The following is a 27,672-nucleotide window of genomic DNA, read 5'->3' on the forward strand; positions in this document are numbered from 1 at the left end:
GAAGGTTCTGAGCCCCACGTCAGGCTTCCCAAACTGGGGGTCTGGCAACAGGAGGAGGAATTCCCAGAGAATCAGACTTTGAAGGCTAGCGGGAGTTGACTGCAGGACTTCAACAGGACTGGGGGAAACAGAGACTCCACTCATGGAGGGCACACACAAAGTAGTGTGCGCATCGGGACCCAGGGGAAGAAGCAGTGACCCCATAGGAGACTGAACCACACCTACCTGCTGGTGTTGGAGGGTCTCCTGCAGAGGTGGGGGGTGGCTGTGGCTCACCACGAGGACAAGGACACTAGCAGCAGAAGTTCTGGGAAGTACTCCTTGGCGTGAGCCCTCCCAGAGTCCACCATTAGCCCCACCAAAGACCAGGTAGGCTCCAGTGCTGGGTCGCCTCAGGCCAAACAACCAACAGGGAGGGAACCCAGCCCCATCCATCAGCAGACAAGCAGATTAAAGTTTTACTGAGCTCTGCCCACCAGAGCAACAGCCAGCTCTACTCATCGCCAGTCCCTCCCATCAGGAAACTTGCACAAGCCTCTTAGATAGCCTCATCCACCAGAGGGCAGACAGCAGAAGCAAGAAGAACTACAACCCTGCAGCCTGTGGAACAAAAACCACATTCACAGAAAGACAAACAAGATGAAAAGGCAGAGGGCTATGTACCAGATGAAGGAACAAGACTAAAGCCCAGAAAAACAACTAAATGAACTGGAGATAGACAATCTTCCAGAAAAAAAATTCAGAATAATGATAGTGAAGATGATCCAGGACCTCGGAAAAAGAATGAAGGCAAAGATTGAGAAGATGCAAGAAATGTTTAACAAAGACCTAGAAGATTTAAAGAACAAACAAACAGAGATGAACAATACAATAGCTGAAATGAAAAATACACTAGAAGGAATCAATAGCAGAATAACCAAGGCAGAAGAACGGATAAGTGACCTGGAAGACAGAATGGTGGAATTCACTGCTGCAGAACAGAATAAAGAAAAAAGAATGAAAAGAAATGAAGACAGCCTAAGAGACCTCTGGGACAACATTAAACTCAACAACATTCACATTATAGGGGTCCCAGAAGGAGAAGAGAGAGAGAAAGGACCCAAGAAAATATCGGAATAGATTATAGTCGAAAACTTCCCTAACATGGGAAAGGAAATAGCCACCCAAGTCCAGGAAGCGCAGAGAGTCCCAAACAAGATAAACCCAAGGCGAAACATGCCAAGACACATAGTAATCAAATTGGCAAAACTTAAACAAAGAAAAATTATTGAAAGTGGCAAGGGAAAAACAACAAATAACATACAAGGGAACTCCCATAAGGTTAACAGCTGATTTCTCAGCAGAAACTCTACAAGCCAGAAGGGAGTGGCATGACATGTTTAAAGTGATGAAAGGGAAGAATCTACAACCAAGATTACTCCACCCAGCAAGGATCTCATTCAGATTTGATGGAGAAATCAAAAGCTTTACAGACAAACAAAAGCTAAGAGAATTCAGCACCACCAAACCAGCTCTACAGCAAATGCTAAAGGAACTTCTCTAAGTGGGAAACACAAGAGAAGTAAAGGACCTACAAAAACAAACCCAAAACAATTAAGAAAATGGTAATAGGAACATACATATCGATAATTACCTTAAAAGTGAATGGATTAAATGCTCCAACTAAAAGACACAGGCTAGCTGAATGGATACAGAAACAAGACCCATATATATGCTGTCTACAAGAGACCCACTTCAGACCTAGGGACACATACAGACTGCAAGTGAGGGGATGGAAAAAGATATTCCATGCAAATGGAAATCAAAAGAAAGCTGGAGTAGCAATACTCATATCAGATAAAATAGACTTTAAAATAAAGAATGTTACAAGAGACAAGGAAGGACACTACATAATGATCAAGGGATCAGTCCAAGAAGAAGATATGACAATTATAAATATATATGCACCCAGCATAGGAGCACCTCAATATATAAGGCAACTGCTAACAGCTATAAAAGAGGAAATCGACAGTTAACACAATAATAGTGGGGGACTTTAACACCTCACTTACACCAATGGACAGATCATCCAAACAGAAAATTAATAAGGAACCACAAGCTTTAAATGACACAATAGACCAGATAGATTTAATTGATATTTATAGGACATTCCATCCAAAAACAGCAGATTACACTTTCTTCTTAAGTGTGCATGGAACATTCCCCAGGATAGATCACATCTTGGGTCACAAATCAAGCCTCAGTAAATTTAAGAAAACTGAAATCATATCAAGCATGTTTTCTGACCACAACACTATGAGATTAGAAATCAATTACAGGGAAAAAACGTAAAAAACACAAACACATGGAGGCTAAACAATATGCTACTAAATAACCAAGAGATCACTGAGGAAATCAAAGAGGAAATCAGAAAATACCTAGAGACACATGACAATGAAAACACGATGATCCAAAACCTATGGGATGCAGCAAAAGCAGTTCTAAGAGGGAACTTTATAGCAATACAATCCTACCTCAAGAAACAACAAACATCTCAAATAAACAATCTAACCTTACACCTAAAGGAGCTAGAGAAAGAAGAACAAACAAAACCCAAAGTTAGTAGAAGGAAAGAAATCATAAAGATCAGAGCAGAAATAAATGAAATAGAAACAAAGAAAACAATAGCAAAGATCAATAAAAGTAAAAGATGGTTCTTTGAGAAGATAAACAAAACTGATAAACCATTAGCCAGACTCATCAAGAAAAAGAGGGAGAGGACTCAAATCAATAACTTTAGAAATGAAAAGAGAAAAGTTACAACACACATCTGAGAAATACATAGCATCCTAAGAGACTACTACAAGCAACTCTATGCTGATAAAATGGAAACCTGGAAGAAATGGCCAAATTCTTAGAAAAGTATAACCTTCCAAGACTGAACCAGGAAGAAATAGAAAATATGAACAGACCAATCACAAGTAATGAAATTGAAACTGTGATTTAAAATTTTCCAACAAACTGAAGTCCAGCACCAGATGGCTTCACAGGTGAATTCTATCAAACATTTAGAGAATAGCTAACACCCATCCTTCTCACACTCTTCCAAAAAATTGCAGAAGGAGGGACACTCCCAAACTCATTCTATGAGGCCACCATCACCCTGATACCAAAACCAGACAGAGAAAATTAAAAAAAAACAAAAATTAAAGACCAATATCACTGATGAATATAGATGCAAAAATCCTCAACAAAATACTAGCAAACAGAATCCAACAACACATTAAAAGGATCATACACCATGATTAAGTGGGATTTATCCCAGGGATGCAAGGATTCTTCAACATATGCAAATCAATCAATGTGATACACCATATTAACAAACTGAAGAAGAAAAACCATATGACCATCTCAATAGATGCAGAAAAAGCTTTTGACAAAATTCAACACTAATTTATGATAAAAACTCTCCAGAAAGTGGGCATAGAGGGAACCTACCTCAACCTAATAAAGGCCATATACGACAAATCCACAGCAAACATCATTCTCAATGGTGAAAAACTGAAAGCATTTCCTCTAAGATCAGGAACAAGACAAGGATGGCCACTCTCGCCACTAGTATTCAACATAGTTTTGGAAGTCCTAGCCACGGCAATCAGAGAAGAAAAAGAAGTAAAAGGAATACAAATTGGAAAAGAAGAAGTAAAAGTGTCACTGTTTGCAGATGACATGATACTATACATAGAGAATCCTAAAGATGCCACCAGAAAACTACTAGAGCTAATCAATGAATTTGGGAAAGTTGCAGGATACAAAATTAATGCACAGAAATCTCTTACATTCTTATACACAAATGATGAAAAATCTGAAAGAGAAATTAAGGAAACACTCCCATTTACCACTGCAACAAAAAGAAGAAAATACCTAGGAATAAACCTACCTAGGGAGACAAAAGACCTGTATCCAGAAAACTATAAGACACTGATGAAAGAAATTAAAGATGATACAAACAGATGGAGAGGTACACCACGTTCTCGATTTGGAAGAATCAATATTGTGAAAATGACTATACTACCCAAAGTAATCTACAGATTCAATGCAATCCGTGTCAAATTACCAATGGCATTTTTTACAGAACTAGAACAAAAAATCTTAAAATTTGTATGGAGACACAAAAGACCCTGAATAGCAAAAGCAGTCTTGAGGGAAAAAAACAGAGCTGGAGGAATCAGACTCCCTGACTTCAGACTATACTACAAAGCTACAGTAATCAAGACAGTATGGTACTGGCACAAAAACAGAAATATAGATCAATGGAACAGGATAGAAAGCCCAGAGATAAACCCACGCACCTACGGTCAACTAATCTATGACAAAGGAGGCAAGGATATACAATGGAGAAAAGACAGTCTCTTCAATAAATGGTGCTGGGAAAACTGGACAGCTACATGTAAAAGAATGAAATTAGAACACTCCCTAGCACCATACACAAAAATAAACTCAAAATGGATTAGAGACCTAAATGTAAGACCAGGCACTATAAAACTCTTAGAGGAAAACACAGAACACTCTTTGACATAAATCACAGCAAGATATTTTTTGACCCACCTCCTAGAGTAATGGAAATAAAAACAAAAATAAACAAATGGGACCTAATGAAACTTAAAAGCTTTTGCACAGCAAAGGAAACTACAAACAGGACGAAAAGACAACCCTCAGAATGGGAGAAAGTATTTGCAAACGAATCAATCAACAAAGGATTAATCTCCGAAATATATAAACAGCTCATGCAGCTCAATATTAAAAAAAGAAACAACCCAATCCAAAAATGGGCAGAAGACCTAAATAGACATTTCTCCAAAGAAGACATGCAGATGGCCAAGAAGCACATGAAAAGCTGCTCAACATCACTAATTATTAGAGAAATGCAAATCAAAAGTACAATGAGGTATCACCTCACACCAGTTAGAATGGGCATCATCAGAAAATCTACAAACACCAAATGCTGGAGAGGGTGTGGAGAAAAGGGAACCCTCTTGCACTGTTGGTGGGAATGTAAATTGATACAGCCACTATGGAGAACAATATGGAGGTTCCTTAAAAAACTAAAAATAGAATTACCACATGACCCAGCAATCCCACTATATACCCAGAGAAAATCATAATTCAAAAAGGCACATGCACCCCAAAGTTCACTGCAGCACTATTTGCAATAGCCAGGTCATGGAAGCAACCTAAATGCCCATCGACAGGTGAATGGATAAAGAAGTTGTGGTACATATATACAATGGAATATTACTCAGCCATAAAAAGGAACGAAATTGGGTCATTTGTAGAGACGTGGATGGATCTAGAGACTGTCATACAGAGTGAAGTAAGTCAGAAAGAGAAAAACAAATATCATATATTAATGCATATATGTGGGAGCTAGAAAAATGGTACAGATGAACTGGTTTGCAGGGCAGAAATAGAGCCACAGATGTAGAGAATAAACGTATGGACGCCAAGGGGGGAAAGTGGCGGGGGGGAGGGGGTGGTGTGGGATGAATTGGGAGATTGGGATTGACATGTATACACTGATGTGTATAAAACCGATGACTAATAAGAACCTGCAGTATAAAAAAATAAATAAAATAAAATTCAAATAAATAAATAAAAGAAAATTATAGACTAATATCCAGCATGAACACAGACTAAATGTGCTTAAATTTTTTAACAAATAGAATTCAGCAATATAAGAAAAAGGATACTATATCATGACCAGGTGGGGTTTATCCCAGGAAAGGATAAATAAGGTTGGTGTAACATCTGAAAACTAAATAGCGTAATTCACCAAATTAACATACTAAAAAAGAAAACCCAAGCGATCATCTCAATAGACGCAAAAAAAGATCTGACAAAATTGAACGTCCATTCATATAAAAAAATAGCACACTAGAAATAGAAGAGAATTTCCTCAGTTTGATAAAAGGAATCAACAAAAAACCTAAAACTAACATCATACTTAACAGTGAAAGATTACATGCTTTCCCTCTAAAAATGAGAACAAGGCAAGGACATCTATTCTTACCACTTCTATTCAATATTTTATTGAAGTCCTAGACAGAATAATTAATTAGAAAAAGAAATTTAAAGGCATAGAGATTGGAAAGGAGACATAAAGCTGTCTTTATTTGCAGATTACATAAGGGTCCACACAGAAAAAGAATCTATAAATATATTACGTAGAATAAGTGAGTTTATCAACATCACATGGTAACAGGTCAATATGCACAATCAATTGTATTTCTATGTATTAGCAGTAAACAATTGGAAACTGAAATTTTTAAAAATACCAATCATAACACACCATCAAAAATATTAAATACTTAGGAAAATGTTGAATAAAATATGTGCAAGACCTGTTCACTGGAAGCTACAAAACTGCTGAAATAAATTAAAGAAAACCTAAATAAATGGAGAGAGACATCATACATGTGGGTCAGAAGACTCCCTATTATTAAGCTATCAATTCTCCCAAAACTGATCTACAGATTCAACATACTCCCAGTGAAAACCCCAGCAGGAGTTTTTGTAGAAATTGATAAGCTATTTCTAAAATTTATGTGGAAAGCAAAGAACCTAGGATATCAAAATAATTCTCAAAAAGAGAAAATTGAATGACGTACTACGTGATTTTAAACAGAAAAATTGTGAATAACTAGGATTAGTAGAATGATGTCACAACATTTTACAAAGACAGATCTTCCACTTCCCTAATAAATATTTATCATTCATAATTTTAAACACAACAAATGACCCATTAAGAGTAGCTATTTACTATAATTTTACGAGTTTTACAATTGCCAGATTCCCATCCAAAGATAATAATGATTCATCTTTCCCCTTTATAAACTACTAGTCATGCGCAAAACTCCACAAATGCTGCTTCCTTGGAACCATCATCTCTGGAGTTTTACAGATGATACTTCTTAATTACTTTCAACAACTTACTTACATGAGGAAAGAGAGACACAGTGTTGAAAAGTTTCAGTGATTATTATCAGAATCAGAATTAACAGACACTTCCATTATTAAGTGTTTACTGAAAAAAAGCCAGACAGTAAGTTAAGTACTGGACATACATGATCACACTGAAGAAAATTTGTTGCAGTGAAAATGAAAATCACGAGGGGACTACGAATCAAAGGACAGACTTTTACCTGTGTTTCTCTCAAAAGATTTAACACACAATTGCACATGTGCTTTAAATACATCAAAATGTGTGTTTCATTCATCTTTAAGGCAAAAGTGTCAGGTAAAGATGAGAGGTGAAGCAAGAAGAAAGAAGTCTTGCCGGTCCTAATGCATTTGTTCTCACTCTGCCCTGAACCACCCCTGAGTGCCATAGCAAACTCACAGGATATTTCATGTCTTCTGGGGAAACACAGCGATACTTGATATCTGTTGGACACCTTGAGAACGAGCTCTAGGCCATTCACGGTTTCAAAATCAGATTGCACTACATTCTTTTGATGATTCCATATTTTGTGAATTTGGATTTCTGGTGGTCTCTGTGATTAAAAGAAAGTACTGTACAAAAATCAATATTGAACTGGAAATGGGTTGGCAGTGTCCAATCTGATTCCAAGATTTGAGAGGCTGTGTGGCTCCCAACAGGTGTGCAAAGATCATTTGTATTAATTTTGTAAGTAATTGTGGTTATTGAATAATGAAATTAAAATATCATTTTTCTTTTCTTTTTTTTTTTTTTGTCAAATGACTAATAGGTTACAAGGACACAAAAACTTATTAAGGTGTTGGGACCTAATTATAATACTTGATAAATGGAACTGTCAGATCCTTCTTTTGGCCTAGGTGCCATGAAAAATTACTGAGACATCAAGGGTGCCCACAAACCATGAAGCTTTGGGAACCCTGGCCAGGTCTCCTGGGCTCTCTCCAGTGGATAATCCTGAATCCCAGCACAGCTACAATAATCCAAAGCATAAGTGGATTTAGAGTGAAGGTAAACAAGGCTTTGCCCTAGAGCCGGCCCGCATTTGTCCTGCGAGGGCTCTAGCAAAGCATTCAGCTTTCCAAAGCAAACGCTTTTGGAAAATCTGTAGAAATGAAATATTTAAACTGCAGTTGGTTGAAACCATTGTCTCCTTCCCTCCGTCACACATCTCCTGTCCTGTCGGAGTGCTGTGGGTATTTGGGGATGTGGCTAAGAGGAAAGTAAAACTAGAGGGATCATTTTGCTTTGCGTTTAATTTATGTGCTTTGAAGTCACTTCTGGTTCTAGTTATCTATCCTGGGACAGAAATGGTTTCCAGTGGCACTGCTAATGCCACCCTGCCAGTGCCCCTACTGCAGGCCACAGGTTGTACAGAGTACAGTGATCTGGCCTGGAAGTATGTGGGTCGTGGAGAAATATGCCAGAGGAAAGACTAAACTAACAATAATAGTAGTAATAATAATAATGACAATAATAAGAAGAAATAATTCTATTCTCTTCAGAGGAAACATTACAAAATATGTCACATGAAAAGGCAATCAAAGAATCTACAGCCAAAAAATACGGGGGGGCGGCGGGGAGGAGTATTTAAAAGGTGAAAGTGGATCCGGTAGTTACTAACAACATCATGACAGTTTTCTGGGTTTTGTGGAGTTTGTAGAATTTGTCCACTTTAAAAAATTTTAATTTGTGGCAGTTTGTTTTCTGTCTAAGTAAGGAATCCTTTCCATGCCTACTGCTGTATTCATAATTGTGAATTCTTTTTCTTAAGAGGGTGCCCCTTTCAGATTCCATAACACTGGACCTGCCAGGGGTAGGTGGGAGTACCAAATCTTGCCAGGGGCCAGGCCTGGGTCCCACCCTCGTGGCTCCCTGACCCCCCAGAGCACGTGGCTGGCTCACAGTGTTAAGAGGGGGATGCCCGAGCCAGGCCAGCAGGACACCTGAGCTACACCTACAGGATACACTGCCTCTGCCAGCCAGGACTCTCAGTGACCGACAAGTCACCATGGCCAGTGTGCCATGGATACACTTGATTTTTAATTGTTTTTATACTGGAGTAGAGTTGATTTACAACGTCGTGTTAGTTTCAGGTGTACAGCAAAGTGATTCAGTTATACATATCTATACATATCAACCTACATCTAAATCTATATATATCTGTTCTTTTTCAGATTCTTTTCCCTTATAGGATATTACTGAATATTGAGTGTAGTTCCCTGGGCTATACAGTAAGTAGGTCCTTGTTGTTTATCTATTTTATACATAGTAGTGTGTATATGTTACTCCCAAACTCCTCATGTATCCCTCCCCCCAACCTTTCCCCTTTGGTAACCATAAGTTTGTTTCCACTGTAGGAGGACCAAGGCGGCCCTCCAGGATGGCCCCTGCTCCACATCTGGCTACAGTTGGCCTAGAATTGGATCTGGACGCTCTGTCCCTCGGCCCCGTCCCTTGGTCCCTTGTCCCTTCTCCATGCGGAGCTGCCCACCCTCTCCCACCCCGGCTTAGCAGCTCAGGTTCACAAACCCAGAGTGTCCGAGGGAGACAGGAAGGCCAAGCTGGACTCCAACCTCAGAACATTCTTAGCAGGGTCAGCAAGGCTGGGTAAGGTCGCAAGCCTCCTTGTTAATGCCAGAGTGACTCCAGAGCAGACCTGGCCTCCAGTCCCGATTCTCTGCCCCTCACAGCTGTGTCGCTTCAGGCAGCGGCTCTGCCTGTCCAAGCCTCATTCTCCCCTCCTCCAACATGGAGATAATACCACTACTTCTGGGAGTTGGGAGTCCTGAATGAGAAAAGCACAAAAAGCACTAAACCCCATGCCCGTCTTGAGGCCACGAGCTGGGTTCTCACCTCCCAGTTCTCAGCCCTGCACTCCCCGGTGCATCTCAACACCTCCAAAAGGCTCCTCCCACACTTCTGAAACTTCTAAGAATCCCACTTCTACATTCTAATTCGGGCAGGTCTGGCCCATTTTCGGTGTCTTCCCTGAGTAATTGCCACTTGGGGTGCATGAACTTACTGCAGGACCCCCAAGGACATCCCCATCTCCTGTCTCATCCACAACTCCCTCCATCACGTGGCTTTGAGTCCCCAGCTCTATCTCCCAAGATTCCTTAATGCACACTCTCCACTCCTGCAAACCTGCAGGGAGGATCTTACCTCCAGGCTACAGAGATGGGGAAACAAACGGAGGATCAGAGAAGTCAAGCACGATGCTCAAAGCTTCAGAGCTGGCGAGCGGCCATCTGTCTGGCTCCCCAGCTGGACTCTTTGCTCTGCCTCTGTGGCCTCCCTTCCAGGTCCCAGCCCTTTCACCCAGCCTCCAGTCCCCCGCAGCTCTTGCAGTTGTGGGGACACACTTCCCACTTCCAGGCCCGAGAGCTCAGAGCCAGGATTCAAGATGAACAACGCAACCTCCCCTTCCAGCAAGAACAATCGCGCTCTCCAAATTCTCAACAGAGTTGGTGAGCAGGGCTAATTGGGAAAACAAAACACAGTATATTCGAGGGAAAAGAAATAAATCCTCCTTTATTCAACGGGAACAGCATGTTCTCAAAAACCGTCCCACATTTAGGACCAGCTAGATAATTTGCAGAGCCCAGTGCAAAAGGAAAACGTGGAGGGCCCTTGTTCCAAAATTATTAAGAATTCCAAGCTGGTCACAGCAGGGCATTAAGCCAGGGGTGGGCTCCTCCTGAGGGGGTGGCACACCCATGAGGCTGGCCCTGCCTACTTTCCAAACTCATCTGTTTTAAAACCCAGAGTGCACATGAAGTACTGAGAAGCACCACACGTGCTCAGGACCTGATGGAGATGCTGCCCTAATCTGGCTGAGCCCAGGAGCCCACAGGCAGTCAGTCTATAGGAGCCGAGGAAACGTCCCATACGCTAGCGGGCAGACACCCCCCTCCTGTGATCTAAGATGCCTGGTACAGCTCACACTCCGTGAGGCAACCCGTGCGACCGCGGCAAGCCCCTCGTGCCGAAGGTTCCTCTCTTTAAAATAAGGAGGCTTAATCGGGTGGCTTCCAAGGTCCCTCTCGGCTCCACAGAGAAAGGGAAGAACTCACTTGTGATTTTTCACCTAATTTCTTCAACTTTAAACGCCAGCAAAGTCAGTCATACTTTAAAGACTACTAATCGTAGCAAGTCGACAAGATGCAGAGGAAAGGACAAAACAGGAAGAAAGCACCTCAGCCAGAATGATGGCTGGATTCATCCAGGGTCTACTTGCCAAAGGACTGTGGCAGGCTGGTCAGGGAAGCCTCCCTCCTGCTCGGCCCCAGTCCCCCTGACACTTCCGGTCCAGCCCTCTCTTCCTTCCGTGTGTGGACCTGGGCATAAGTGACAAAAGAAATAACGTTCTTTTGAAGGCAAGGGCACATATGCATTGTACAGAGGTTGGAAGTGAAAGCCAATGGAAAACATATTCGCATTTTCATTTGAAGGACCAGAAGAAGTAATGACCCCTGAGATGCCAGCTTGGACCCGCAACTGCTCTGAACTCAAAGTCCTACCCAAAAGCCTTGGGAAATTTCTCTTGGCCTCCAGCAGACACAGCCAGCCAGTCTCCCACAGGCTCCGAAACTGTAAATAAAGGAGCAAACACAGCAGGCTTCCAGTGGGGTGTCATGGAAACTTAAAATAGCCTTCGGGAATGGCTCAATTGAGTAAGGGGTCTGGGACGCACTCCTCACCTGTCATCAGCCACCCTCCCACAGCCAAAGCACCCCGAGCAGGGGCTCCCCATGTGAGGTCCAGTCTCTGGAACCCCATCCTCCAAGGACCAGCCTAGATTCAGGCCTAGAAACCAGTGATGCCTCAGAATGCACTGCCATGGGGGTGTATGCCGGAGGCTGTCCTCTTCTTCACCTTGAGAGGGTCCCAGGGTCACATCTGAATATTTCTCTGTCCCTAGTATGGCGAGATTAAAAGTAACTACAAAGAGGCTACTTGCCTGGTAAATAAATCCAGGCCCAAATCCGGAGGGGACCCCCGCCCCCAGGAGGAAATGATTACACGTCCGGCACATCATCCGCGTGGGCCCAGGGGTCTGTTCTCACCGGGCCCATTCCACTCACTGTTCGGCACCTTTACCTAGAGGCCAAGTGGAGCCTGGTGAGGCTGGGGTGTGGGAGTAGGGGGATGGGAACGCTGGGCACCACACTGCCCTGAGCCAAAGGTCCCTCTCCTTCTGCTGGGGATGAAACAGCAGAGAGAATGAGGGCTGCAGGCCAAGGCCAGCGGATGGGGAGGCCAGCCGCGGGCACCACGGAAAGAGAGATGCTGGAAGACTGAGCTTCACCCTGCCACGACTTTTGATGGCAGGATTGGAAGGTGGCCTCCACAACTCTGGTCAAGCGCGGGCACCCGAGGCCCGAGTAAGACACCTGTGCCAGGTGTGTAGGCGCATGGAGACAGGGCCAGGAAGCGGGCGTTTCAGTAACCCGACACCTCGCAGCTAGGAGGGGGGCTGGTCCACATCCAGAGAAGGCAGCAGGATGCCTTTTCACTAAGAAAGGCTCCTTTGTGAGGTTGCATGATGAATTCGAGAATCACCTTGAGGGGCACAGGAGGAGGAGGCCAGACCAGCTGAGGGGGAGACAGAGATCAGGCGGGCTGCAGTTAAAGGAGCCGGGACAGCAGAGAAACCCAGAATGCTTCCTCTTCTGCCGAACTTTGACTGCTTTCTCCCTGAGGGTCAGGAGACAAATCAATTTAAACAGGTCCCTAATGGCTAAGGATGCATGAAGTGCAAAGGGGACGGGGCCTCCTTTTTGCAAGAGTGGTTGCCTGGGGGAGAAAAAAAAAAAAGCGTAACTCAGTGACCGCAGCAGAGATGCCCTGCAAGACTCATCTTCTCCATGCTTTCAGTTTGAGTGACTGGATTCTGTCCGTCCCCCTCCATTAAATTCCAAGGAAAACCTGTCAGCCACGGCTCCAACCCAGAGTCTGGCCCAACGCTGGTCTGGAGCGTGGAGACAGCAGAAACAGAAGCGAGACCTTGCACATTCCAGGAAACCAGACCCCCATTCTAATCGGTGCTGCGGCTGCAGATTCCAGGGCAGAGGGGCCCGTGCAGCTAGGTTTCTCTGAACCCTGCAGGGAAAACGCTCAGGAGAGAGAGGCATCACTTGGCTGTGACCAAGGCAGCCGGCTGACGTCTACAATCACCTTAAAGTCCTGTACCTCTCAGGGCCACCGTCTGCAAATCTAAGTGAGACAGATCAAAACAGAAAAGACACAGCTTTGGAATCAAGCTTCCCATGGCCAAGGGCCCTCAGCCCTATTTTTGTCAAAAGAAACTGAATTCGCAGGTAGCAACTGTTATTTTTTTTTAAGATGCATAATTGGATGATGGACCACTACACTCTCTGTCTTTTGCAGACAAATGAAGAAGTAAAATTCAGGAGAGTTACGTGTGACCCATTTCTCTGCTCCTAAAGGAGGCAGAGCGGGGAGGAGCCCGGGAACCTGGCCTCAATTTCCAGCCCACACCGGCACTTCCAAGGCCCGGCAGCCCCTGGCTTTCCGGCGCGGTCTCTCAGACGGCTCAGAGCGGGAAAAGCTCACCTGACGCCAGACCTCAGACTGCAAACCCGTCCCCCCTATCCATGGGCCCTGAGCGAGTGACTGTTTGCAGGGGCTGGGACCAGGCTGCTGCCGGTGATGCTGGAAAAGACTCGGCAGGTGAAGTGAAGGGGGAAAAAGGCGACCCGAACACGTCTAAGCAGCCTCTCTGGAGGAGGAACGGCTTTCGGGGGGCACCCGGCCAGCTGGCCGTCAGTCATGCGCACGGCCCAGTTCTCTGCAGCTTCAGCTCTACTGGTAAAAGACGCCTTTTCCAGAACAATGCGTCTATGTCTAAAGGTGCCTGTCATTGATAACCGCTTTTCAGTCTCGCTGGCAAAAAAAAAAAGTCCTCGCTTGCATCCTCATGGTGAATGCTTGGGTTTGCTGGGTATCGTTGCCTTTAATCGTTGTTTTCTGACCTGTCGGATGTCAGGAAAATAGTCAGAAAAAGAAGTTTCCCATCAGCTCCACCGCACGATTTCCTTTTTCAGAAGTCTCCTGAACACCCGAATGATGCGTCTATCATCATCTTTGAGGAAACAGCTGACTGCTCCGCTCACAAAAACACCATTAACTTTCCTCCTGATTAGCACCTGGCTCCCGTCCTGACCGCCCCAGATTTCTCAGCTGGGTTCCCTTCCCGCTCCAGCTCCTTCCTCCCGGTTGTTGTGTCTGAAGTGGCCAAGCCAGCGCAGGCTCCCGAAGCCTCCAGCTGCGAGCAGCGGGCTGGGCGGTGACGGGTCCATTTATTAAGGGTCTGGGACACACTCCTGAGCTGTCAGCAGCCACCCTCCTGTAGCCCCTGGTCCGGGAGGGTGGGCCTGGGGCTTGGGAACGTAGAAGCGGGGATGTGATGGTGAAGCAAGGCCCTCCGTCCAGGAAGGGCACAGTTCTTCCTGAGAGGTACCCCCTGCCCGTTTGCTGATGAACGTTGTCTTCGAGGTGTGAGCAGGGTAACTTGTAAAGCTGAGACAAAAGTCAGAAGGAATCTTTGGCTCAAGCGAGAAGTAAAGACCCAAGACAAGCCACTTCCCCTCTCTGGGTCTCAGTTACCTCATCAGTAAGACGAGGGGCAGACTAGACCATTTCCAACATCATTTCCAGCTCCAAAAAAATATCATATGATCTAATAAATCTGAAAAGTACACTTCCTGATCTTTTCCTTTCAGTATGTAATTCCCATCCTTATGGAATATTCTTATTTTCCAGGCTGGCTTCCTGCATCCTGTGCTCCAGTTTCTTCTGAGCCATCTGAGCCGTCTAGTCACTGTCAAGGTGACTTCTGGGGCTGGGATTAGGATTTCCCCAACAGGAAGAGGAGATAAAATAAAAGTCTGGCCTTACTACATTCACACAACAGAATATTATTGGATCATAAAACGGAATGAAGCATGGACACACGCAACATGGATGAACCTTGAAAACATTACGGTCAGTGAAAGAAGCCAGTTACAAAGGACCACAAATGTATGATTCCATTTATATGAAATGTCCCATGTCCAGAATAGGGAACTTCATAGAGACAGAAAGAGATCAGTGGTTGCCTAGGGCAGAAAGGAAGTATGCGGTGACTGCTAACCGGTACCGGGCTGCTTTCTGGAGTGAGGAAAGTATTCTAGAATTGCACAGTGATGATAGTTGCACTACTCTGTAAGTATATAAAAACTCTGATCTATCCGCTTTAAAAGGGTGAATTTTATGGTATGTGAATAATATCTCAATAGAACAGCGTTAAAAAAAAAAGAAAAAAGTCACTGTTTCTTTTTACTTCTTTAATGTGGCTACTAGAGAATTGCATTTTATGTATGACGCTCCAGTTGTATTTCGGTCTATGTGTAACCAAACAATCGAATAAACATATTGCTCACTTTTCCAAACAAGCACAAACAGTCTGGCCTCCTCCTGCATCCTGGACAGAGCTGGCATCCGGGAGGCTGAGTGCAGAGAGCCGTGGGCTGGGCGTCCAGAAACTCAGAGTCTCTGTCACAGCCTGGCTTGTGACCTCGGGCTTTCACATCCCCTCAATGGTCCTGGCCCCTCAATGAAAACACAAGTGTTGGACCAGATGACCTGACGACCACACAATCCCCCTTCCAGTCTGTAATCACAACTCCATCCGCAGGTAAAATCAAACTTTAAAAGTTCTCATTCTACCCCAAACATTGCATATCTCCTAAAAGCAGTCAATCTGGGAATAAAAATCACTTCAAGACAGACCAGGTCATTTACTGACTGAGCAGAGTGACCGTTTTGGTACCATCCTATTCCATGTATCCTGAAGGATTTCTTTCAGGAGAATTCCTTCTTGGCTTCTTCTGCCCCAGCTGTCAGTGACTTAGGAGGTGGGTAACTCTATAGCTGAAGGCAACGGATATGGGTACAACCCCCTGGAAAATAATTTGGCAACCACCTGGAAAAAAATTTATGGCCCGTGGCATACACCAAGGGCCATAAAAGAAACTTAACCTTCCATCCAGTCATTGCACTTCTTAGTATCTATCCCAGAAGAATAACCCTAGATTCAGAAATAACCATGAACACAAAAATGTTTGTTTTGGGGCAAACGTGGCCCAAATGGACACAAAGAAGGACTAGTTAACCAAATGGTGGTAATGCTGGGGACAGAAATGATGAAGCTGTTGGAATAATGGTGGAATCCTGAATCTTTTTTCTTTTATTTGTGATGTGATTAAAGTGTATTTATAACTTTCAAACACTGGCATAGTGCAGTATGCCATCAAACGTATAAATGCATTTCCCATGACGTCTAAACAGTACGGTGAAAAGAGATTCAAAAGAGTCTTTATGCTGAGAGAGGAAAATCAGGCCACAGCTTAAAAGACATTGAAGCATCTCAGCCCTGGTTTATCTGGTGTGCCCACCACTATATTTATACTAATTTTTTTCTTTTTAGCAAGAGCACTGTAATTATGGTTCAAGGGCATTAATAGGTGCCAAGAACTCTTGAGAGGAGAAGTCAGTCATTATACGGATAGCTTTTTGTCATCTTCCAACCCAAGGAGCTTATTTTTGGCGGGGGTGGGGGAGGAGTTTTCTTTAGCATCATTTTGTAATGGGAGACTAAGTGAAAGCACCCACTGTTTCCGCCTCATGGGAATCGTGTGCATGGACCCCAGCCTCTCCCAAATAACCCCCTGCTTTAGCAGGAAGGTACAGCTGAGGAGGGAAGGGCTCAAGGGCTCTACCTTGGGCCTCAGGATGGAGCCCACACTGACCCACCATCCTCCTGCCCCGATGAGCTAAGCAGCTTGTGAGAGTCGTGTTCCCTTTGGGTGCCTCTCTCTGAAGTGAAGGGTTGGGTTATGGGACCTGCGAGAACCTTCCACACTCAGATTTTGTGCACTGGGATTCTGTCCACAGCCAACTGGTGTCTTTGGCCAGTCAACAGTGTCTCTGCGAGGGCAGAAGTGTCCTTGTCCACAAAATCCCAGAAAACATGAAAATGGAGAGTTGATGTGGTTAGAGATGGGTTGTGGAAGGTGAGGGCACAGCTGTATTTTTCAGAGGATGAAGAACTATATGGCTGACCAACGGTGAGCGTTCCAAGAGAAGAGCCTTGGATGAGAGTGTTCTAGGACCCCATAGACAGAAAAGGATCAGTGTGCATGGGGCCCTTCTAGATGGTCTCAAACTCTTGCCCTTCCTCCTATGCCTTCTGTGCTATTATCAGACTTCTCCTCCTGGGTTTTTTCCAATGAGGGCTGAACCACATTGGGCTACATTTTCCAGAGCCAAAAAGGTCAAATTGGTGGAGAAATGTCAAACTAGGACCTAAGAAACCCCAACTCAGGCCATTTCTTGACCAGTAAATGTTCAATAGAAACTTAGCCTGAAAACTCAGCATGCGGACCACAGGCTCCCTGGTAAAGAGCACACGCTCTCTGTGGTGGAGACACAGAGATGGTTGTGTGGTCAGAACCCAGGTTTCCACAAACTGGGAGGCCGTAAAGGAGACAGCAGTTCAGGGCTCCAGAGTAGACTCCAGAGACATCAACATCCATCTTCCGGAAACTGATAGACCAAGCAGGCAGAAAATCAGTAGGATATAGTTGACCTTATCAATCCACTAGACCTAACTGATGTTTATGAAACACTCCACCCAACAACAGCAGAAGATTCTGCTGTTCACATGGAACATTTACCAAGAGAGACCGCATCCTTGACCAGAAAACACATCCTAACAAATTTAAAAGCCAAAAAAAAAAAAAGAAAGAAGAAGAGAAATCATACAAAGCATGATCCTAGACCACAGTGAAACTGAACTAGAAATCGATAACAGAAGGCGAGCTGGAAAACCCACAAGTATTTGGAGATTAAGTAACACGCTTCTAAGTAACACCTGGGTCAAAGACATCTCAAGAATAATCTTGGAGTGAGGCAGACTTGGGTTCAAATCCTGGCTCTACCTCCCTCTACTGGGTAGCCTTGGACAATTATCAGTCACTTCCTGGAGCCTCATCTCTTCCCAGCTGGAGAACGGAACGATGCCCCTCCCTCCCTGGGTGACGGTGAGGGAAGCACGAGTTTGGCCCATAACACAAAGAGCACAGTGCCCAGCTCCCAGAAAGCACCCAGTGGTGGTAGCTCTTCTGGTCACTGTTCTGCCCACTGATGTTTCCTACCACCTGGCTGTCCTGGAGAACACTGTCCCTGTCCCCCCATCCCCCAGGCTAGCTCACCCTCTGCCAGAGAAAAGCAGACGTGACTGCTGAACGTTGAGCCTTCCCTCCTCTGTATCCAGTTGGCAGCCATCAGCCGGGACAACCCCAACTGGCAGAACCCTCTGTGTCCATCCATCCCCACCGAGCAGGGATGCCGCTTGGAATACTGGCACCGAAGAGACAGCGCCCCTAGTCCTGGGGTGTGAGATGGCTCAACTGTTGGACGATCTAGTAAAATCTCGCCCGAGCCTATGTGGAAGGGAAGTCTACCACGAATCGCACCGAACTCTCAGAAAAACATGAAAAAATAAAACAGTTTATCAGGCAGACAGGCCTGCCGTCTTCTCCTTGAGATCTGATTGCACAACTAATGAAAAAGATGTTTCCTGAGGTTTGAAAATATTGCACAAGGCTCTGACTCATTAAGACCGAGCTTATTCAAATTTGAAAATTATTGAAAATTCCAGCCACAACAATACGCCCTCTGAAACCACCATGTGCCCGAGGAGGCACGATGATCTCCTGGTGAGGGACCAGCTGCTGCCACATGACGCTGTGGAGGACTGCTATTACAGAACACACTGACTTGACAATTCGTCCTAGGAATCGAAAATAATAGGGTATCTGTGGGCTCCCAAACTTTTTTTTTTCCTTAAGATGTGACAAGTCTTTCCTTGTGAGGAATTCCCAAAACATGGAAAACAAACTAAGCGTCAATCAGGAAGGTCTTGGGGCTGCTATACACTGCTCTCTCCTGGGCGTCACATACTCTAAGGAAGGTTAATGAGATGACATTTGTGAAATCCCAGGCATTCCAGGCATGCAGCTCTTCATTCAAGAGAAGTCACACACTTCTCAGATGGTACGGACAACGCCTGGGGGTTTCACAGGGTGACGACAGGCAACGTGGTGTCTGAGTCTCTCTGCCCAGAAAAGCTTTTCTAACATATTTGTTGGCAAACCCCAAGTCAGCCTCCAGGACACAGGTCCCGCATCACCCTCCTTCTCTGTGACGCCTTCTTTAAGCCACTCACGCACCGTATCCCCAGGGAGACATCATTATAGTGCTTCCTCTACTGAGCGGACTCCTTGACGATGATGACGATGATGATGCTAATTATTATTACAGCTAACACTGATCCAGTTCTAGTAATGCACTGGGCACAGTTCTAAGCACTAAGTTCATATAATGAGGTGTTTCCATCTTTCAACAAACCTATGACATAGGTATGTATGCACCATTATTTTTATAATGATTTTACTGATGAGGAAACTGAAACTTAGAGAGTTTAAGTCACATACGAGAAGTCATCCCTTTACAAAGTGGTGATCTGACTCCTTAAGCCGGGTGTGATATGACCTACTACGAACTTCTTGAGATCACGGGCTACCCAGCCTTTCTCACCTCTGATTCCTTCTATCTGGACCTTCTAAGTACACAGAAGGTGTTCAATAAATGCTCTGAATGAACTTAGAAATAGAACTCATGGCACTAATTCCAAAAGCTGAACTCTGCCCTTCCAGCGGCAACAGACATGCCTCTTCAACGGGAACCATTTGGGATGGCTACACTCTTCTCATTTTCTCTGCTGACATTAATTTTCTCTCTTTTTGTTAACGGCAGAGAAGATGGGGAAGGAAGGAGAAAGGGCTCAGGAGGGATCTCACTCCAGAGGACACATGCAGCCCAGCCTCGGAGCCCCTGGGAAACAGCAAGGGTCACCGGGTTCAGTGGAGCTCACCTCCTGGGGCTGGACATGCCACCGCAGTGGTCACCTGGGGACCTGCAGCAGACAGCACAAAGCTGCAGTACGAGGCAACCAGACCCAAGTGGGCCACAGGCATTCAACCCGAACCCTGGCTTTAACCATCGATAACTTAAGAAAAAGAAATAACTCTTAAAGAAGCCAGCCCAGGCTTTAAAACAAGGATGAGGTTACCACAATTCTTCAGAGACTAGCTTTCTTACAAGAATCACACACCATTCCAGCTGGAAGAGCCCTCAGAGATCACCTGGTCCAATCCCCTCACTGTTGAGGCTCTGAAGGTTCGGGGGCCGGTCACCTGGTCAGGTAACAGCCTAGGCAGGGTCAGAGGCAGTCTCAGCCTGTCAGTCCCTCCACCCCAGCTGGCCTCACCCACTGCCAAGCTTGATTTCTTCTTCAAATTAAGCCTTACCATCACTATTTATTCACTTGAAATATAAGCTCATGGAAAGTCTGATTTCTCAATCCAAGGCACGGAACGGCGTCCAGGATCACACAACTCCAAATGGACTCAGGATCCAGCCCTGCAGTCCCGAGGCCGTCGGCCGTCTGACCACAGTTAGCTCATGGTCCCCGCCATAATCACTTACTGAATGCAGTTATTTTAAGTGCTAATGCAATCTATTTACAGCTCCTCCGGATGGAACGGAGTTACTCAGACGCTTGGCTTCTATACACTTGGCTTACTAATTTTATGAAACCTTAATATTTTAACTCTTTAGCAAAACCAACTGAGAACAAAAGAAGATAACCAACCAGAGTGAGCAAAGCCTTATAAACTATTCAAAAGGCATCTAAGCCAGTGGTGGTTCCTCGCCAGGAATGCAGGGCCGGCCCGCACCTTCAGAAGCCCTCCCTTGTCAGGCCTGGGGTGAGACCAGGACGAGGAGTTCCTGGGCTCGGGGCTGCTGGGGTTTTTTTGGGTGGGGTGGGTCGCTTTCCTGGAGAGTGTACTAGGAGGAGAAAAGGACTAGACTTCTGATGCTTGAGGAGTCTTTTTCAGGCCTCTTTTCTGGCTTCCTGTCCTTTTTTTGGCAGAAATTTGCTACACATCCTGGCTAGTTTTTTGCAGCGTCTGGGAATCCGGAGGAGCCTTTCTCTGCCCAAGAGCAGTCTGGGGCCTGGGGCTCTGGTTTGGATGGATCTCTGCTACAGCTGCTTCTGCTTTTTGGCTTTTTTTCCAGCAAGGGCTGCCTTGATGGCAACTGGGGGCAACCATGTCCTCAGACTCCTGTGCCTGCGGAGCGAGCACTGTGACGTGGCCTTTGTTTCTGTTTCAGCTCAAGGCCATGGCCATCTGGAGCTCTGTTTATTCCAGCTATTAGCTTCGGCTTAGCTGGGGTTGGCTTATAATCTCGGTTTCTCTGTCAACAGCACAGAGTGCTTATGAATGGGCTGTGGACCAGATGCACGGGTTCAAGTCCTGGGCAAGGTACTGTTCTGTGACTCTGTCTCCCAGCTGTAACCTGGGGAGGATTACAGCACGCCCCTTATAGGGTTGCTAGGAGGATCAAATGGGTTAACGCAGGCCTGGCACAGAATAAGCACGAAGTATATGTTAGCCCTTATTATCAGACTATTAGTAATTGCAATTCCTTTCTTTTTTCGTAATCCCCTGACCAGTATAGAGTTTTTGCTTGAAGCTAATCCAAACTGCCCCTGGTGGAAGACGACAGCTCTTTTGATCTCTGGTATAACTGGACACTTTCCCATCCAAACCCTGACAGCAGCATTGATTTCTGAAATAGATGATTTGCCTTCATTTCCAGAACCATGATTAGAGACCCCCTCTGGAGTCTTTGTGAAACAGCTTACAAATAAAAGTGCTTTCTTTCGAATGGTGGCTCATTCCGCCATCCAAAGATCCACTGTGGCTCCCAAACGCTGCGCGCCAGCCTGTCCTACCTCCCTTGCCCTCGCTCTCCGCTCCAGACAAACCCTCTTCACGATCTCGTGAATCGGGGAGCCGATCCTTCCCCTCGTCCTCGCACGCTCGCTCCAACTCCAGGCCTCCCGTACGACAGCGCCTCCTCCAAAAGGCCTCGCAGAGGCACTCCAGCTAACAGTGCTCCTGCCAAGGCTCACAGCTGGAGCAGGCGGCCAACGCACAGCATTTAACAATGACGTCAGGTGACCTGCTTGTGGGCAGGGCTTCAACTGAATGAAGTCTTGGCTCCCAGGCTCCTGTCCTCAGAGGTACCTCCAGGAAGTCAAGGGCGGAATGCTAGATGGGGGGAGAAGGGCGGCAAAAGTGAAACCTTCCGTTGAGGAAAGACTAGGTGGCCGTGTATCTCCAGCACTTCTGGTTTCTTCCTTCGTTCATTTATTCATTCAACATCCCCCCACGCATCTGCCAGGTGCCTCCTATGTGCCAGGCAGACACACACACACACACACACACACACACACACACACACACACACACACACAAACAGTGCCGGATGCACCGTAGAGCTCAGTAAATATTTGCAGAAAGAAAGGACAGAGGAGAACAGCTCTGCACCCTCTGTCTCTCCCTCCTTTCTGGGCCACCACGCTCATCCTTCCGTGGCTGTCCCCTCGCTGGTTCTCCTGGGAGCCCGCTGTGGGCCTGACAGCCAGTGGGAGAGGACCTGTTTCCCTCCACACACACGGTGACTATTAATGACCTGAAACTTACTCAGTGACTCCACCTTACTGGCAGTAAATTCGGTGCTTGAATACTGCCAGTTACTCAGGACCCTGTGCAGCTCGACTACAAACAGTAACAGCTAGCTTGTTTTTGACAAAAACACACAACGTGCTTTTTTTATAGTCATCACCTCACACCCAAACTACTGATTGCACTAGCCCGAACTCCGTGCCCTGGCGTGTTTGGCATTCTACTGCTAGCTTTGTCCTACCCAGGTATTTTTGGTTATTGTTTGGTTTTTTTGTTTTGAGCTGCCCTGGCTCAAGAACATCTGAGAACACTTTGGCCCTGGGGCCCTGCACCACCAGCCTGGGTCACCCCTGATGCCCCCCACCCCAAGCAGCCCCAGCCACACCAATCTGTTCACCAAGCAATACCTGGCTCAGCCTGACCCCCGCACTCCACGTGGGATGCACTTCGGGCCCTCCCCAAACTTCCTTTACCCGGCCTGACCTCCCTTCCCCAGGCTTGGGGCTAAACACTGGGCTGCTTCTGAGTAAGGCTGTCCGGGTTCAAATTCCAGCTGAGTGGCCTTGGGCAAGTAGTTCCACCTCAGTTCCCCCACCTGTAAAGTGGGAATGACAGCAAAGGCTCCCTCCTCTCGAGGCTGTGAAGGCCGAGTGCAGTCACACGTGTAACACACCAGGCACACGGACTGGGGCACAGAGTGGGCACTCAATACGCACGCGTTGTCATGCCCATACCTCAGACTCAGCAGGTTCACTTCTCTCGGGAATATCGCTCCTCCACCCTCTCATTAGGCTGTTTCCTGAGCGCGGAGGCTGGCTCCCTGCTCCCGTGCTGGCAGAACACACAATCTCCGTTTCACCTACACTGCTCTGGCACCTTCCTCTCTGTGTCGGCCAACCTGTGCCAGGCCCTAGTGCTGGACGGTTTTCCTACAAAGAAAACCTAGAGCAGCCCCTTGCGCTGGGCTCCCCTCTTTCCCTTTCCACGCACTGCCCGCGGCGAAGAGGCACCGTGTGGCTGCAACCAAGTGCACTGCCAAGCAGAGCTGGCCCGTCCCCATACCGCTGGATTGGCCGTAGCTGAACTCCGTATTGTTTTTCCACATGGTCTCTCTGACTGGAGACGAGAAGCATCCCTCTGGAAGGTCCCGCGAGAGAGTTAGACGATTGCTCCACCCTTTGCCCCATCACCATCACCTCCCCTGCCAGGATGGGTCTCGCTGATAGAGAAAAGATGCTTAAGGAGGGAGAGGGTATCCTTCTCCCTCATCCCTAACCCTCTCCCCTCACCCCTGCGTCTGCATATTTTGTGATCCAAAACTACATTCAGCTTGTTCAAAAAGAACCACTTTCATTTTTGTAGGGTTGGCTCAAAACACGGGAAGCAAGGCGGCAGCAACGCCGCTGCACCGCCTAAACTGGTGCCTGGCCAGGGCGGCGAGTGGGGGGGGAGGGGGCGGGGAGGTCACCTGGGGAAACTGGGGAGCCTGACGGGCAACACCGTCCCTTTCAAATAAAAAGGCAATGTTTTCAACGACAGTATCCGAAATAAAAATGAATGCATGGTTAATTTTAAAAGGCGGGGGGGGGGGGCAGATGCAGAGAAAGAAGGGAAAGCTACGGAAATTAGACTCGGTCCCAAAGCCTCAGACTCACGCAGCACACGGCACTTTTTTCAGCCCCGAACTTCTCAACTCTCTTTATACCCACATTCCTGTCTTGTTTGTCCCCCAGGCCCTGGCGCGGTGCGGCTCCCCGCGGGGCACCCAGCAGCCGGCCAGCGGGCGGGATGCCCCGTCACCCTGGCTCCGGGCTTCTGGACAGAGCACGTCCAGGACCCGCCGCGCGCGGAACAGACCCTGGGCTAGGCGCAAAGCTCGGTTCCGACAGAGCCCGCGCAACGCTGCCCCCGCCGGGGCGGGTGCCCGCCTCTCCCGGCCAGTGGGCGCCCGGAATACCCCGCCAAGCTTCGCTGCCCCTCTGCCGGCCCGTCCGTCCCGCGGGGGCAGGTCGGGGCCGGGAGGCGGAGAGCGAGGAGCTCCCCGGAGCGCAGGTACCTTGGCCGCAGGCGCCGCGCTGCAGGACGATGACCGGCGGCCGGTGCAGCCTCTCAGAGCGGCGGCTGGCGGCGCGCAGCCGGCACAGGTTGGCGTAGGTAGTGGCGTCGCTGCCGCACACCGGCTCGCTGCTGGTGCACACGCAGAGGCCGGCCTGCGCGCGCCGCCGCACCGTGGCCGAGGCGGGCACGCCGAAGGGTACCACGCACTGCAGCCCTTCGCCGCACGGGCCCTCCTGCAGGCCGCACTCGGCCCCCTCGGGCGCGCCGCACACCTCGCAGCAGCCGCACGCGTCGCGGACGCGGCCGCCCTCGCAGTGTGCCGGCGGCGGAGCGCAGCGCGCGGGCTCGCAGCGCTCGGGACACCCGGCTGCGCCTGGCGCCGCGAGCAGCAGCAGCAGCAGCAGCAGCGGCGGGAAGAACGGGGCGCGCGGGGGCTGCATGGCGGCTCCGACGGCGGCGGCCGGTTGAGCGAGGGCAGGAGTGCGGCGCCGGGGAGAGAGCGGGAGGGACTCGGGGCCAGCGGGCGCGAGCGCGCGCGGCCGCGCGGCCCAGCCCATTGGCCTCGCGGCGGTGACGAGCTGCCTTGGGGACGGGCACTGCGCCCGGGAGGGGGGCCGGCCGGATGGCGGGAGGGCGGGCGGGCTGCTGGACCGGGGACCGCCCGCGGCGGGGGCAGGGCGGGCGCGCCGGGGCACGGCGGGGCTCGTGGGCGCGGGCGGGGCGGCTCGCGGGTGGGCCCGCCGGCTCGCGGGGCCTCGTTTCCCGGTCTCCGCTTCCCATGTATCCGCCTCTTGCGGCTTCCCTCGCCGCGATTCGCGACCTTAAAACTAAAAAGAGGCTCTGCACGGGGGAACCTGCGGTTGGCCGGCGCGCGAGCGCCCGGGAAAGTTCCCGCAAATTGCAGAGTTGGGGACCCGCCCGGCCTCGGGAGGGGCCGTTGCCCAGACCCCGGGCGGTGGCACCGCCTGCCCCGGTCACGCGCTCTAGAGGAGGAGGACGAGCACCACTCTGGAACTGACCCCTGTGCTCGGCACGCGCGACCGGAACCGTGGACCCTGTGCAGCCCTACGAAGAAGGCGGGGCCCGCGGGGCTGGCAGAAAGCCAGCGCCCAGATCCACGGTTAAGTGAAAAAAGCAAAGAGCATAAGTAATTAGAATATAATCGTTCGAGTCAGATTCTTTTCAAAAGTTGTTATGGGCAGGATGCGTGCTTGTACATGCACAGAATAGCTCCTGAAGGAGAAGCGAGAAGCTGCTAACGCGCGGGGTGGGGGGAGTCTTGGGTGGGAGAGAGGCTTTGTACTGTTTGAATTTTTCACCACATGCGTGATTCTCTCAAAACGTTGTTATTAAATAAAAGAGCTCGCCTTTGATCTTCCACTTGAGAGTCTTCGGTGAGCCATTTGGGACAGACGCCAGTCTAGGCGTCGTCAGGAGGAGCAGGGACGACCCTGAGGTGGGTCTCCGTGCCCTGGCGGTGCCAGACCGGCAGGTGGGCAGAGCTTGAGCCGGAGGACCCTGTAAGAGGCGGCCTCACGCAGCCCTGGGCCCGGCCAGCCGGGCAGAGGCTCCCAAGGGCAGGTGGGCACGGGCCTGAGATGACCGGCCTTAGGGGGCTTAGCGACTTTTCACTATTCTTCTGTGTTTGGGTTGTTCCCTTGGGCACGCGGTACTTTTCCAACAAAAATAGTTTAAACGTAAAATCCAAATATGTGTAACCTCCACTCCAAGCACCTCCCAAATGTGAGGCATGTTAGCGTCCAGGGTCCAGAGGGGTCCCTGGGACCAAGAGCCCGGAAGCAGGAGGTCCAGGAACCCGGGGCATGACAAAGAAGTCTTGGTCTCCAGCCTGTGTCCCTAGACCCCATGGCAGTATTTCCTAAAACCAGAACATCCTTCTTGTCGGAAGGGAGGCCTTCACTCAGAATTCACTCAGCCCTGGATACCAAAGGAGGGTGATACCTCTGCTGATTAGAGGCCCTGAGTGCCTGGCTGGCTGTGATTACCCAGAAAGGGGTTGGGCGGGGTGCAGGAGAGGAATAATTAGCAAAGTCCATCAGGAAATAAAAAGACTCTCCCCACTGCAGGCCAGTGAGCAGATGAGATAAACAGGGCCTGTGGTGGTGGATAAATTGGTGAAAACTCCTTTTCATCCAATACTTGTATTTTACAGATGAGAAAACTGAAGGCCAGAAAGGGTAAGTGACTCCCCAGGTCACACCACAAGTTAAGAGTGATGGAGCCAGAGCACCTTCTAAACAGTCTGTGCCTGCAAGTTCCCATCCTCCACCCTCCAGCCAAGTGACCAGACTGCAGAGTGAACTAGATGATTCAAAACAAAACATGACCACAACTTATCCGAGCTCCCTTCTTGTCAGAGAATAAGTCCCTGAGGGTCCCACTGGGTCCCCATCACGCTCGCACCCCGTTCTCCACTCCGTCCCCCTACCACACAGACTTTGCTCCCCCAGAGTTGAATAACTTGCATTTTCTGGAACATACCTTCCTGTTGAAGGTTTCTCTGCCTTTGCTCGTGCTCTCCTCTCTACCTGAAGCGCCCTTCCTCCCCTCCAGTGTGAGTTAGTGTGACCTAGTGAAGCAGGCAGGAGCCATGTCATCTGATGGGCTTGGATTCAAAATCCCACTTCTAGCCCTTAATTCTGTGCTTTCTGTAAATCGCTTAAGGACCTCAGGGACCTTCACCAGGAAAATGGCCGTGACAATGGGTCTCCCTGGGGTAACTAACCTAAGAGTGTTTTTGGCAATGGAACCACTCCTGTGATGGTTCACAACCTAGAAGAGGTGTTTGTGACTGTGATGATCGGAAATGCAAGCCACATATGGAGAGAGTGAGAGTGGGCGCTATGGGGGAATAACTCAGGATACCTGCCGCCCTGGGCCACAGGGCTGTACTACTAGGGAAGGAAGAAAGCACCTCCCTGCTGTTGGAAGCCACGCTGGTGGTTTCCT

General features: G+C 48.0%; 1 protein-coding gene and 1 long non-coding RNA gene across 2 annotated transcripts in view; both read right to left on the reverse strand.

Annotated features, from left to right (window-relative positions):
• Nucleotides 1–25,274, reverse strand: part of HTRA1 (HtrA serine peptidase 1) — a 57,810-nt gene extending 32,536 nt beyond the window's left edge. Inside the window, exon 1 of the mRNA XM_067709162.1 lies at nucleotides 24,701–25,274. Within this exon, the coding sequence (XP_067565263.1) occupies nucleotides 24,701–25,259 (559 nt within the window). The 5' untranslated portion in view covers nucleotides 25,260–25,274. The remainder of the gene's footprint in view (nucleotides 1–24,700) is intronic.
• Nucleotides 56–23,700, reverse strand: LOC137208679 (uncharacterized). The gene is made up of 3 exons (XR_010935725.1): nucleotides 23,379–23,700; nucleotides 20,416–22,227; nucleotides 56–7,532 (listed from the first exon to the last, which is right to left on the reverse strand). It is a non-coding gene; the product is annotated as an uncharacterized lncRNA (long non-coding RNA).
• Nucleotides 25,275–27,672: the final 2,398 nt, after the last annotated feature.

This window comes from Pseudorca crassidens, chromosome 16 (genome assembly GCF_039906515.1).
Source record: "Pseudorca crassidens isolate mPseCra1 chromosome 16, mPseCra1.hap1, whole genome shotgun sequence".
Taxonomy (NCBI): domain Eukaryota; kingdom Metazoa; phylum Chordata; class Mammalia; order Artiodactyla; family Delphinidae; genus Pseudorca; species Pseudorca crassidens.